This window comes from Delphinapterus leucas, chromosome 17 (genome assembly GCF_059928025.1).
Source record: "Delphinapterus leucas isolate spDelLeu-1000000601 "Yukka" chromosome 17, BTC_Dleu_Yukka2, whole genome shotgun sequence".
Taxonomy (NCBI): domain Eukaryota; kingdom Metazoa; phylum Chordata; class Mammalia; order Artiodactyla; family Monodontidae; genus Delphinapterus; species Delphinapterus leucas.
The window spans coordinates 18,976,087-18,989,956 of NC_143145.1; the positions used below are offsets into that span (position 1 = coordinate 18,976,087).

General features: G+C 39.1%; 1 protein-coding gene across 10 annotated transcripts in view; it reads left to right on the plus strand.

The window, feature by feature from the left end:
• TAF2 (TATA-box binding protein associated factor 2) overlaps window positions 1-13,870 on the plus strand; it is an 81,204-nt gene continuing 67,334 nt past the window's right edge. For 2 of the 10 annotated variants that reach the window (XM_089898781.1, XM_089898784.1), the window contains exons 1-3: window positions 6-351; window positions 773-827; window positions 9,335-9,495. In XM_089898781.1, coding sequence (XP_089754907.1) covers window positions 269-351; window positions 773-827; window positions 9,335-9,495 — 299 coding nt within the window. In that variant the 5' untranslated portion in view covers window positions 6-268. Of the gene's footprint in view, window positions 828-3,551; window positions 3,691-9,334; window positions 9,496-13,870 lie in introns of all 10 variants that reach the window. The other 8 variants (XM_089898785.1, XM_022555570.2, XM_089898780.1 and 5 more) reach the window with 7 other exon arrangements.

Below are 13,870 nucleotides of genomic sequence, written 5' to 3' on the forward strand. Positions count from 1 at the left end.
GCTGCCTGGAGCCGTCGGAGCTTGGTGTGAGGAGCATCTCCGTGACAGAAGCTCGGCGGAGACAGCTGACGGAGCCGAATCGCGGGAGCGAGTTGGAGGCGTTGGCGGCGGCAGATCGGGCAGGGCCGGGAGTGGGTGCCGAGGGAGCCTCGGCCGCGGGGTGTGACTGTTGGGTGCGCGGGGGAGCGGGGAGTGTCAGGTGCCGGAGACCGGTAATGCCCCGCCGCCCCCCGGGAAGCCGGGAAGCCGAGCTCCGCGGGGTCCCTTCATGCCGCCGACTGGTTTAGAGCCCGCCAGAATGAACAGGAAGAAAGGAGACAAGGGCTTTGAAAGCCCAAGGCCTTATAAATTATAAGTATTTTTTCATCTCCCTTTCTTTTACGTTTGGTTTTCATTAATTATATTTTGTGATTGCTTGAAACTGATTTCGTGGGCCTGGGAGGCCTAGTGGGAAACTGGGAGCCACTCACGGTGATGGGAATGGTGTTTGTAGGGCGAAAATGGTTTGAATGACAGTGTAATTCAGCAGATCTACTGCTGCTTGCAGGTTAATAAACCTTTTTCTTAAAGTACTAAGTTGCATTTTTGCCCAAAGAAATTTATTTTCGTGGCTGTTGCTAAATTTAAAATGAGCAAGTTACCCTAATTTGTAGGGTTTTAGCATGAAAGATAAGTGTGATTCTGAGCTGCCTAGAACACAGTTCTTGTTTGTACTTGGATAGAGTTATGCATTATTTAATAACTGAAATATTTTCTTTATTCTTTAATGTACAACTCATCAGGTCGTCTGCATCAACAACATAAACTTCCAGAGAAAATCTGTTGTGGTAAGTATATCCTCAGCGGTTATAAGCAATAACAGTCCATCCTTTACAGTACTTAGAAACTTTTTCCGTCCAGGTAACTGTGTTTCGAGAATAGGTAATAATTAGAACTCAAAAGTCTATATGACTCTAAGGGCCATGGCTGTGCTGTATTGTCTGCCGCCTCAATTCTCTCTTTTCTTTTTTTTCCTGTTTCCTGATTAACGTTTTATTTCTTTTAATCTGTTGCGGAGTATGAAAGTCCGTATTACCAAACATTTTAGAATCGTGTATGAAAGAAGAATAAGTCCACAGCGAGATTTTTTTCTATGAAAAAAGTTAAGGTTGGTACGTGCACTGACTTTTTAACTTGGCTGTTAAGAGGCTACTTGTGTTTTCTGATTCTCGGCTGACCTTGTTGAGGTGGCAGTGCTTTACACTGAAGCTCTAGATAAGGTGTTTAAAACCTAGCAAACTGCCCGCCCGCCCCAGTTTAGATGTATGGATTGTTGATATATCTGTTCTAGGAAAAGTTCTTGATAACCCAAATAATTTATTCTTTCAGGGAGATCTGTATTAACTAGATCAAAATCTCAGTGAGAGCCGGTTTTCTTTGAGTGAGGACATCAACTTCCCTCTCAAACTTGTTTACTTAAGATGAGCTGTTTAAAAATGTAACCTTTTCATTAGAATCACAGAATCTTAGATTTATAAGGATTCTTAAAGGTTTATTAAGTCCCGTATCCTCATTTAAGGAACTTCTCTTTCAAAATCCCTTACATATGATTATTTGCCTTATACTTCATGGAAGGATACTTTAGGTGTGTTGGGTTGTGTGAATTGGGTATGGAAGTTATGAGGATTAAAGAGTCTCGTTAAAAGGTTACTGTAATAATCTAGGGTGGAAATGATTTATCCCTGAATGGAGGTATCATTAGTAAAATGGCCTAGAAATAGAGTTGACATGATTGACTGATAGTGAACATTTATTATATACATACTACATGTAAGACCATCTTCTAAGGTTTTGTGTGTATGACCTCAGTTAATCTTCACAGTAACCCCATGAGGTAGATGCTATTTTTTTTTAAAATGGATACTATTTTCATCCTTATTTTTATAAGTAAAGCAGCTGAAAGAATGGAGGATAAGTAAATTTCTTAAGGGCATGAAGATAGCAAGTGGTTGAGCCATTTTTAATCAGACGTTCCCCTTTCCACATCCTCTACCCCTGGCACAATGATAGGCAGAAAGGAATTGCAGATGACTCTTAACTAGGAATGCTAGAAAGGAGTTGTAGATGATTTTTACGTCTCCCATTGGAAAGATTGGTTAGATGGCCTATGGGCTAGGGTCCCAGAAGGCGCATTCTACAGATTAATTGAGGGAAGTAATGAAGGGACTACTTAGGGTTAAGAGAAACCAACAAAAGTTGGAGGAGCACCCTAGGTTAGCAACGACAAATAGTTATCACTTCTAAACCTGAAAGAACAAAGGAAGGGAGAGGTTACAAGAACCTACTGTACCTGTAGGAAAGACTTAGCTTACAGGAGCTATGGTCTTTGATAGAAGAGTGGGGCTACTGCCTCCTTCAGCCTGGCAGGGAGGATCCTGGGGGAATAAATATACGGAGCTCGATTTTCAGCTTTCAGTTTTCTCTTTGTGCCTCCCAGTTGATCACCCCAACAGGCAGCCAGAGGGCTAGTGCCTAGTTAATGCTACTCCTGGGGTGCAGAGTAAAGCAGAGAGGGCAGATTAGGAGGGGCAAAAGGAGAATATCTAGAACAGTCTACCCCTTTTGCCCCAGATCATCCTCTCTTGTCTTTTGTTATGACGAAAGTGTTCCCAACTTAACGAAGCCCTATCAGCTATTGTAGGCGTTGGCATTAGCTAACTTCCCGTTTTTGTGAGTCAAGTTTTATTTGATCACAGCCACAGCCACTTATTTATACACTGTCTATGGTTGCTTTGAAGCTACAATGGCAAAGTGGAATAGCTGCGACAGAAACTGTGTGGCCCGTTATGTCTGTTTACTATCTGGCCCTTTAAGAAAAAGTTTGCTGATCCCTGGACTAATCTATTGGTGTGAAGAAATGGCAGTTCAGCATTATTCCCATCTAAGATATTAGCTATCACCAATATCTTTCATATAAGACAGTAGAAGAAAAGTGGTTGAAAGGATGTGAAAATTAATTGCTACAGCCTCTGCTTTCTTTAGCTGGTGTCAAGGTCAGGGTTGATATACACAGCTTCCTTACTCCTCCACCCATTCATTTTTCTCTTTCCTTTTGACAGCATTTCTTTTGGTCTGCCCTAGACGTTCATTCCTGTAGGATCCACATCCTTGCTTGTTTTGACTTCATTGAGTTGTTGCAGTTTTCCATTGATTAGGGCTGTTGGTCAGGTGGACCTAAGAGGCATTCCAGTGAATCCCCTGGATTGCAGATGGAATTCTTGCTTTTATTGTGTAGTAGAATCTCAGCTGCTGCTAGTCATTCCAGCCAGTACAGTGACCCCTTTCTCTGCCTGTTAGTTCAGTGGCATGAGGAGCCCAAAGTGGTCAAGTCTCAGCTTCCAGTTTAATAGAACCATGACTCTGTGCCCAGGTGGATGCATTCCTCCCTTAGCTACTAAGACCTCCAAACACACTGACCCTGAGGTCATGAAGACAAGAAGCGAAAATTGTTCAGTGGCTTTTTGAAGGAATGGTGAACATAGTCACTCCAACTTTTGTCCCTTGGTTCCCAGATCTATTTTGGCTATGAAGAGATGACCTGATATATTGTCCACTAGTTTAAGATGGCATCCTGTTGGAGGTCTCAATTGGTGCTGTAACTGAGCCTTCAGTAGTTGATCGTGTCAGCTGCTCTGGATGATAGGACAAAAGGTAAAACGAGTAAATTTTGTGTGTACGAGCCCACTGCCACACTTTTCTATACACATGGAGGCATGTATGGGATAGCATGTCGACATGTATGGCTTTTTGCACGTATATTATAGTTAGGGAAGGAAAATCTAGAATATGTGTCTATTTTTATATAAGGACAAATTACTGTCTCCCTCCATGATACCAGCTGTCTAATGTAGTCATTTTACTACTGAGTGACTAACTGATCCTTCCTGGGAAGGTCCCGTATTAGAAGCTCATTTTGATCCTCTGCTGTTGGGAGGTGAGCACTCAGCACTGGTGGTAGCCAGATCAAGCTTCGTTGGGGGAAGACCTTGTTGCTGGGTTCATGCATAGCCTTGGAGTCTTGACCCAATGACTACTTTGTATATTGAGCAGGGTGGCTAGGGAAAGAGTCTGGACATCTACTGGATAGATAATCTTGCCAGTTGATTTTTGAGGGCTCCCTCTGCAGTCTCTGAGGATGCCTCTGTTGGTCATTTATGTGATGACATAAATATTTTCATATTATAGCTACTCTGAGAAATTCATTTTTACATTTACTTCTCCCACCGTCCTCTTATTTTCAGTTTTCTTGTCTTGTTCTTTCCATATTCCTAACCAGCTGGCCAACCCAGCAGTTGCCATGCATCAGTGTAGATGTATACTTCAGGTCATCTCTACTTCTATAAACAGTGTACAGTCAGTTGTATTCAACGTTCTGCCCACAGTAGGCTTTTCTTCCGTTGTCTTTCAGGACCACACTTCAGTGGGTTCTGATGGCAGCTACCATCCACTTTCAACTGCGCTGGCATGCTGTGCAGACTTATTCATAATTCAGGCTTGTGCTTTGTCCTATTCTTTTAAGTGAGCATGGGGACCTCTCCATGAGGCCATGGGTGTGGATTGAGGGAGCGGTGGAGATGCAATGGGAACAAGTCCCGTTGGATTCTGAGTCACCTGCTCATGCTGTTTGCTCTTTGTGCCTGTGAACTTGCTTGGGCCTGGTCCAGAGGTGTTGTTTCCATTTAAAAATGGAAAGCTACTGCACATACTGAGTTCGTAATGGCCATTTTAGGTAACAAAAATTACATGAAATTTTGGGGAGTCCCGTGATCATGTGTGCAGTCTCTACCGCAGGGTCTTGTAGCAAACCAGTAGTTGCTTTGCAAATGGAAAACAGTTGTTGGCAGAAGAAGTCTTGGGTTTCCTCTGAAACCCCAGGAATGATGGTGTACTGTCATTCTGCTGAAGAAAGCCAGAGTCAGTAAAGTATCTTTGTCTGCTGTGGACGTTCCCAATACCGTTGGATATGCTGAGTCATAATGCCCAAGTGGCAGGGCAGCTTGAACCACAGCCTGGACCTACTGCAGAACCCTTCCTTGCTCTGGACCCCTCTCAAAGCTGATAGCCTTATAGGTTGCTTAGTAAGTAGTATGCCTAAATGTGTATATTGCTTTCAGAATCCAAAGAAGCCTACCAATTTTTGTGCCTCCTTTTTTCCCCCCTCTTGGTGGGCAGTGCAAAGTGAAGCAACTTGTCTTTCACTTTAGAAGGTTTATTTTTATGTGCCTCAGACCACTGGAACCTTAGAAGCTTTATTGATGTGACAGGCCCCTGAACTTTCATGGGATTTAACTCGCAGCCTCTGCTATCCACGTGTTTTCTATTAAGGCATTTGGAGAACTTACTCTTCCTTTCTTACCAGGTCCAGATAGCATAATGTTGTCAATATAACATACCAGTGTAATTCTCTGGGCTATCCTGTCCTCTGGGCTATCAGGGGACTTTTGGGCTATGTTTTGACTGAGCAGGAGAGTTGATATAGTTATTAGTTACTAGATGACAGTGAGGGGTTTCTGACGTCTGGAAGACAACCTGCTTCTGATTGATTTTTTTTTTTTTCTGATAGGAATTGGGGGGAAAAAAAATTGCCTGATAATTAGTCGCAATATTAGCTACCAAGAACTGTGCTGATTTGCTGCGGTCAAAGTACTGCATCTGCAAACATGGTTGTGATTGGCAAGTTTGCGATAAATCACTATCATTCTCGAAAACCTACTTGACTTTTGCACTCGCCAAATAATTGAGTTAAATGAAGACGTAGTAGGCATCATTCAAGTCTCTGTGGTGGCACTAATCTCTGCAATTCCCCAAAGATGTCTAGTTGCATTGATTTACTACCCTGGAGAAGGGGGATGGGTGTTCCAGTGGTGTCCACTTAGTCCTTCCACTGCAGTCCTCACTCAGAGAGTGAGGTCAGAGAATGAATATGGGGATTTGCCAATTACTAAAATGTATACTGTATGTTCTGGACTGGGGAGATAATCTCCAGCCCTACTCTGCGTTAGACGTGGGAACCCCTTTATTACTTGACCTCCAAAGGCCGCCAGTCTGGGGAATACCCTGGCAGTCCAGTGGTTAGGACTTCACTCTTTCACTGCCAAGGGCCTGGGTTCAGTACCTGGTCGGGGAACTAAGATCCCACAAGCCGCACTGCACAGCCAAAAACAAACAAACAAACAAAAAAGACCCCAAAGACTTCCAGTCTGACTAGTGGACTACTGTAATGTTTTGGGACTCCAGGGATTAGTGTCAGTTCAGAACCAAGATATAGTAACCCCAGGAAAAGGGCAAAAATTAATTTATTTGAGGTGACATAAATGTCAAGATTTTAAAAGAAAGATAAGTGAGAGTCGAACATGTTTGTAGGCATGGAAAAAAGTCCTATAAAGAGGAGAGATTGTAATTATAGGAGAGAGTAATTAATAGAGCAGGATTTCTGAGAATACTACAGAGGATGGCCTCTAGTGCAGTAGTGGAAGGATCATTCCTAAACAGGAGGGAAAGATAGGTATGTGCAGCAGAAGGGCAAGAGAATTGATAGTTGGCAGTTGAGTGGTTCAAGTTAAGGATCTTGGGTGGATGAGGAAGAATGTAGCGCTAAAAATACCAGGGAGGATTGTAGTGAGAAACTGGAGGAGGCCAAGGGACAGGAGAATTTCATGTGGTTGAACAGGAGGACTGGCAGAGAAGTACAGGCATTGTGGACGTTCCAGTTTAAAATGTCAACGTCGGAGCAGTCCTGAGCAGTGATGAGGTGTCTTTCAGAGTGTGGTCTTGATTGCTATCCTGGAATGGCAGTGAAGATTGTAGGAATTGAAATCAAGGAACTTTGAAGCAGTGATACTGCATGGATCAGCTATATCTGCATTCATGTCATGTAGAGTGATGGCTGAGATGGGTTAGAAAGGTAAAGAATGAACCTTCAATGAGTATTGGGGAATTTGGGCAACATTAATGAAAGGAACAGAGGATGGTGTACCTGTATGGCTTGAACACATAGGAAAAGAAGTAGAAAAGGACAATAATAAAAACATTTACTGATGCCAGGTATGATTTTAAGTGCATTCCTTGTATTAAATTGCTCAATTATAATAACATCAATAGGTAGGTAGTGTCAATATTCTTGTTTTACAGATGAGGAAACTGAGGTACAGAGAGCTAGAGTAACTTAGCTCAAGATCATGTACTTACTGAGTAGTGGAGCTGGACGTGAATGCGGGCAGTCTACCTCAAGAAGACAGTGGCACTATTCTGCCCTTGCTCTTATAGCATATGCTGTATAAAAGCCTATAAATGATCTAGAAATAGTGGAAAGTAGGAGGTTTCCTGTTTTCCCTTCTTCTAATTTATAGTGAGTGAAAGAATAAGTAGCTTCTTTTTAAAGGGGATTCAAGAGATGTTTCATCTAAGGCTGACAGGTAGAGGAGTTTTTGAAAGGGCTGAATAGCACAGGGGAGTTACTTCAAATGGGGTAGGGACTCGAGGAGGATGGTCCGCTGTCAGGTGGTGGGGAGAGAGCAGGAGCAAGAAGAGAGAGTAAGTGAGAGGTTAGGTGACCTGGTGGCTTGCAGTTATGCTAGTAGCCAAGGTTGACAGGGATTGGAGGCCAGTCAGTGGGTCTGTATGTTGCAGGCAGGTGTAGGTTAGGGCTGTAGGTGATGTCAGAGACCTGATGATTCAAGGAGACTGGGCTTTCCCTATCTTCATGAAGTATACTCCGTTCACTGTTTTATGATTGTTAAACTTAGTTTAGAAAGCAAAAGCCTATTCTTATGTCTCACTCCTGTAACCACTTCATGACAGCACTTTACATAATCTTTTCTAGTTCACTTTTGACATTATCTTGGTTCTCCTTGCTGTCTTTCCGCTGATCCTAGCTCATTTATGTAGATTGGGCATTGGATTGCTGGTATGCTAATTAAGGGAATTTGGATCTTCATACAGTTGCTCACAGTTTAACACCTTTCAACCCAGAGACTTCATCAGCAGTATTTTTGCTTCTGCTTTTTTCTGTTCTTATTTGCTTCCGCATAAATCTGTCCAGATGGTCTAATTTAAGGATGTATGACTCTCTTATTTGGGAATTGGGGGAAAAAGGGCTGTAGAATCAATAGGCTTTTGAGCAGTTGGGCTGAATGTTCTCTAAAAAATATTCTTACGTTCTTGCATGTTATTTAAAAGCATTGTACTGAGAGACATTATGGCATAATGGGAATCAGTTGGGATCATTTAGATGTGGGTTTGAATCTCAGTTCTCCACTTATTAATGGTATGATTTTCTTTTTTTTTGGTACGATTTTCTTAACTCTTAATCTGTAAAAAGTATAAAGTAGTACTTGTCTCTTAAAGTTGTTAATGGGATTAGAACATATGAAAGTAGTGTAATGTCTGGCATATAGTAGGGCTCATTAAATAGTAGCCATTGCAGTTGTTATAATCTACTTCTGTATGGTTATTCCCTGAATTTCATCTTAGATATTCCTGTTGCAGCCCCTGAAATGTTACTATTTCATGTCCTCCATATTTTATGTTTCCAACCCAGAATATTAAACTCACTGGACATACATTCATTGTTTCAATGGTCCATCTTTCCCATTTGATTCAATGCAAAAGGGTGGTGGACAGTCGGTATATATAGCTGTCTCTCATGTCTTATGTACCTGCTTCAGATAGATGGCTCGCCACACAGCTAAGGTGGTAGAACTGTATATGGCCTTGGAACTGCTTGGTAGGAAATCATGCAGCGCTTTGAAGTGTCTGCTGCTCTTGGAGGTGGCAGTAGATTTTTCCCTACTTGCCTAAATGTTTCTTGTAACTCTTGCCACCTCACATCCTGATTTACCTCCCATGAGCAGAGACTCATACTTGTTAGCTTTGGTGGTATGGTTTTTTACCCTATTTTGAGGGGCCTTGTTCTTTTACTCACTGAAGTGGTTTTGATTCTCTTTTTGCTCTGTTGTTTTTTTTTTTTCCCCTTCCTCTCTGTTTGGATTCCAGTCTGTCTATAAATTCTTATATTTGTGTGTAGTCCTTTTATTTTCTTTTCTAGCAGATGGTCTACTTTTCACTGATAGTGAATGTGAACCACCAGGATGATAAAGTAACATAATTCAGACCCATTCAGTCACTAGGACAGCCATACTTGAAGTGAGGATCCTTGGAGAGATTGTATGTGTGTAGCTATTTGGGATTCTGTCTCTGGATTGTAGTATGTGTATAAGTAGTAGAAATCAAAGAAATATGTTCTAAAACATACCTGTGTTCATTTTAATGAAATTATTATTCTTTATCTTTACAGGGATTTGTGGAACTGACTATATTTCCCACAGTTGCAAACTTAAATAGAATCAAGTTGAACAGCAAACAGTGTAGAATATACCGAGTAAGGATCAATGATTTAGAAGCAGCTTTTATTTATAATGATCCAACCTTGGAAGTTTGTCACAATGAATCAAAACAGTAAGTTACATACTTTAAAAGTCGATGTTTCTAACAGGTTTTTTTTTTCATTGATTGGATTAATTTTTTTCAACAGATTTTTCTTAGATTATTATTAGATTTTGGTTCCCAATTTATTTTTTCTAATTATAATTTCTCTTGCTTCTACCACTACACACATTTGGTTCAAAAAATTTTACTATCTCTGGCCAACATAGTAAGTTATTAAGTTTCCTTTCTTCAGACTGCAGTTTTAAAGAAGTACTATCAGAGAACTTTAAATACATTTTCTTAGCCGTTTTTCTACTTTTAAAGTTTTAAAAAAATATTAGTTTCATAGATATTAATGTAGTCTTCAGTGAATTAGATGATACTGTAATCTGTAGATCAGAAACTACTTTAAAATATTCTATAAAATATTTGACAGCTTTCGAATATCATATAAAAATAGTCTGAAATATCTCATTCCTTCACCTTAAATATTGCATCTGTTGAGGCTACTTCTGATTTTTATCAGTAAACTTATATCTTTGTGATCAGCTTTATGTTCTGCATTTTTCATTTAAATACTTTGTTTTCACCTTTCCACGTATAATATGATAGGCTGCGTTTTTTTGTTGTTTTTATGGTCAGGTAATATTCCATTTATTCAGTATACTGTGGATTACATGATTATTTTCTAGATCTTTTTTTTTTTCTTTTACTTTGAATTATTTCCTTAGGAAAATAGGATTACTTATTATTCTTTTATGGCTCTTTTTAGCATTTCACTTGATTGTGCCCTGGGAAGATTTGTACTGATTTAAATACTGTCAACTACATTTGGAGGCACTTGTTTTTTCCGTTTTGATAGCATTGCATTATATCATTTCTGTGATTCTTAGTATTTTGAGTTAGAATGCCCCAAACTGTAAACTCTGTTTAGTCAAGGTGATATTTTAACTAGTCTGTATGTATAATATTTGATTATGGCAGCAGTTCTCAAAGTGTAACACCTAGACAAGCAGCATCAACATCACCTGGGAACTTGTTAGAAATGCAGATTTCCAAGCAGTACCCCACACCTACTGGTTCAGAAACTGGGGATAGGGTCTTGCAATTTGTGTTTCAACTAGCCTGCCAGGTGATTCTGATAAAAGGTAAAGCTTGAGCAGGAACCACTGCTTTAAGAGATTGGGAGGGTTGAGAAAGGACACTTATCAATAGACTTATTTATCATCCCAATAATCATTGGTTTAAAATCTTTGAAACTCAGAAGAGAAAACGGTGTTGGGAAAATTCAGGGAGTCTCTGAATTGCTCATGTGACTTCCCATTCTATGAAGGTGAGTGGTTGAAATTACATGCTTTTACAGCCACACTTGTGGGACTGACATGAAAAGACTTATTACAAAATCATCTGCATCCTCTTTCCCCCAGAAAAAAGCAATCATTTGCCTTTGGAGCAGTAAGTATGTACCACTAATGGATGGAAAAGTCATGTGTAAAAGAGCAGGTAGGGGAGCCATTACCTTGCCGGAGGCCAAAATAGCCACCCTGTCGAGCCTAGAACTCTGCATTGATGACAGGGTAAGAAGCTTCTCCATCTGCCAGTCACAAAACAGTGTTTGCACAGCTGCTTTACTAGTTGTTGCCGCTCAGGTCTCAAAGAAGATGATCTGTGACAGTGCAATGACAGCAACAGTGGACTTCAAATCTGTTGAGAAAGCAAGCTTTGCTATGTTAATTTTGAGGTGATGATATCCCCTAAAACTTTTCTCTAGTGATAGGGAAGATACCTCATCACTTTTAGTATTATAAAGAAAGAAAAGGAAGTCATAAAGGAGAATAGTGTCGAAGGTTAGGTTAGGAAATTGGGAACAATAGAATATATTTAAACTTTTCAGGTAGCACCAGAGCTCTCTTAGCCATGGTCACTTAGTATTTTCTGCCTGGCTCTAGAATCCCGATTACTTTTTAAGAGAGATGACAGTTATTTTTACCGGTGTTTGTTTATTCTCTGACTTGTTCAAAAGAGGATTTGAGAGTGGTTTTAGAATTTTATTAGACAACAGTTTTTTAAAGTAGCTAATGAAATTAGCACAAAGGGTAAAAAAGTATAGGATGGTGGGTACCACACTGTTAAGTTACTAGAGGAAAACTGTAGATTTGGTTTTGATATTTCTGGTTGCCATACGAAAGAGGGAAACACTATTGTTTATAAGATTTGTAAGGCAAAAGACAGAAACCTACCAGTTATTCAGAAGAAATACTGCTTAGCAGTTAGATATGAAAGCTATCTCGTGTGAATGATGTTATTTATTTATTTATTTATTTTTTGATGTTATTTATTTTTAAAGAGAACTTTGGCAAAGGCAGATAGTTAAGGTCTTTAGCATGTCCCTAGATACTTCTGTTACTTTTCTTGTTTCTAAAATAACTTTCTTTCTCTAATGAAGCAGTAAAATTTCTGCTAAAGCTGAAACAAATTAAATGTAGCAGATTTGATTTGATAGTTAAACTTAAAACTCAGTGGTTAAATTTGGTCTTGAATATGTACAAGAATGTCCTAACATTCAAAGAAGTAATATGCTACTTCATCACATTTTCTCCTTATTTGTTTTAAACTTAAGGTGCCAGGCCCTCCTATTTTTAATGGCAAGAGTGTGCTTACCTTGGTTGAGATTCAGCACCTTTAAACTGCAGGGGGAATGTAAGGAAGGGAAACATTTAGATAAGAGACTAAGAGGCATTTCTACCTATTTGATCCAAGTAAACATTAGCTGAGTTGTTAAATTACCTGTACTAGCAAATAAAATACCTGTTGGTTATGTAACATCTATAAGGCTTCTCTTTCTCTCCGTGTCTCTGTCTCTGTCTCTCTATCTCTCTCTCTAGCTTATTGTCTGCCAGGAAAATAATTTAAACACTTGAAGTTTCTCTAAATATATTTTCTGTTTGAATCTTACATATTGTAGGTATAGTTTGCCTCCATAGAAGCTATGTCTCTTTGGTGGTTTTTCTGTTTTTCTTTTTTCTTTTTTTTTTTTTTTGCTACATTTCTCTCTTCTTAGAATAAAGTAAATGTAGATTTTACCAGAGAGACTGTTTCTGTGCATGAGTAGCCTACAGTGGCTGACATCTCTTTCCTCCTTGTTTCTTTTCCTTCCCTGGATAGGCTTTGCTGCTTTGAGAAGACCTTTTTTATTTTACTTGAAAAGTCTCCACTTTCCTGAGTTTCAAGAATCAGTTTAATTCCTGTCTCCTGTCTTCATTTCCATTAAGGAGTGACAGTAGAAATGAAGCTAACTTAAGATATAAATGAAGTAACTGAGTGATTGGAGCAATTTTTAGAGTGATTAGAATTGATTTTTTAAATTGCTTTTTTAGAAAAAGATTTTCTAGGTCCTTTATTTTAATACAGACGTCTACAAAGGGATTTTAAATGTTATTTTACTGATATCATATGGTAGAAGTGGTTGATTCCTTTTTTGATTATGGTTAAGTAATATGGATACTAGTTTTATATTTTAACTCAGCCCACTGTGCCTCACTGGCAGTTGTTTTAGTAGTATTGCTTGGAATTGAGTTGTCATAATTGGAAGAACTTTGGGGTTTGTTTAGTCAAAACTTCAGCAGGAATTTTTCCTATATTATTCTACCTTCTGCTTGAATATGTCCAGCTCAGGAGAGTTTATTATATTTTAAAGCACCCCTTTCATTTCTGAATGCTAGGAAGTTCTTTATTACATCGAGCCACAGTCTGTTTTACTATAATGTTCACAAACTTATGCTAGTTAAAAATTGTTTTCCTGTAAGTTTTCTCTTTTCCAGTCTGTAGTATCTCAATACTTTCAACCATTCCTCATTTAAAACTCTTTCCAAATTTGTTAACCATTCTCTTTGCCCTGCTCTGAATACTCTCTGGTTTGGCATTGTGTTTTCTTAAATGTGGTAACCCTAGAACTAGATAGGGTTCTTCTTATTTGGACTTGTAATCACACATGCATAGCAGTAAAGCCATTTTGTTCTTATCTATACTCATTGTTTCTAGTGGCTTGAAATTCATTAGCTTTTCAAAAATAGCTACTTTAAAGTAATTGATTCAAGTTTGAGCTTGTTATCAGTGAAATACCATAGGCTTTTTCATAGAAAAACTTGTTAAGGTAGAGTTTTCTCTAAGCAACCTTATTTCATGGCATCATTATCAAATGTTGTTTCAATTATTTTTGAAAAGTCATTTTTATTAATTTTGATATTGGTTCCATTTCTGGAAAATGGATTTTTCTGTTGGCTTTTACTTATTTATTTATTTATTTTATTCTGTATGTGAATTATAAGACAGAAGAAAAAACTGAGTGTGACAAGGATATAGAGCAGAACTCTCAAACACAGCTAATAGAAATGTAAATTGAGAT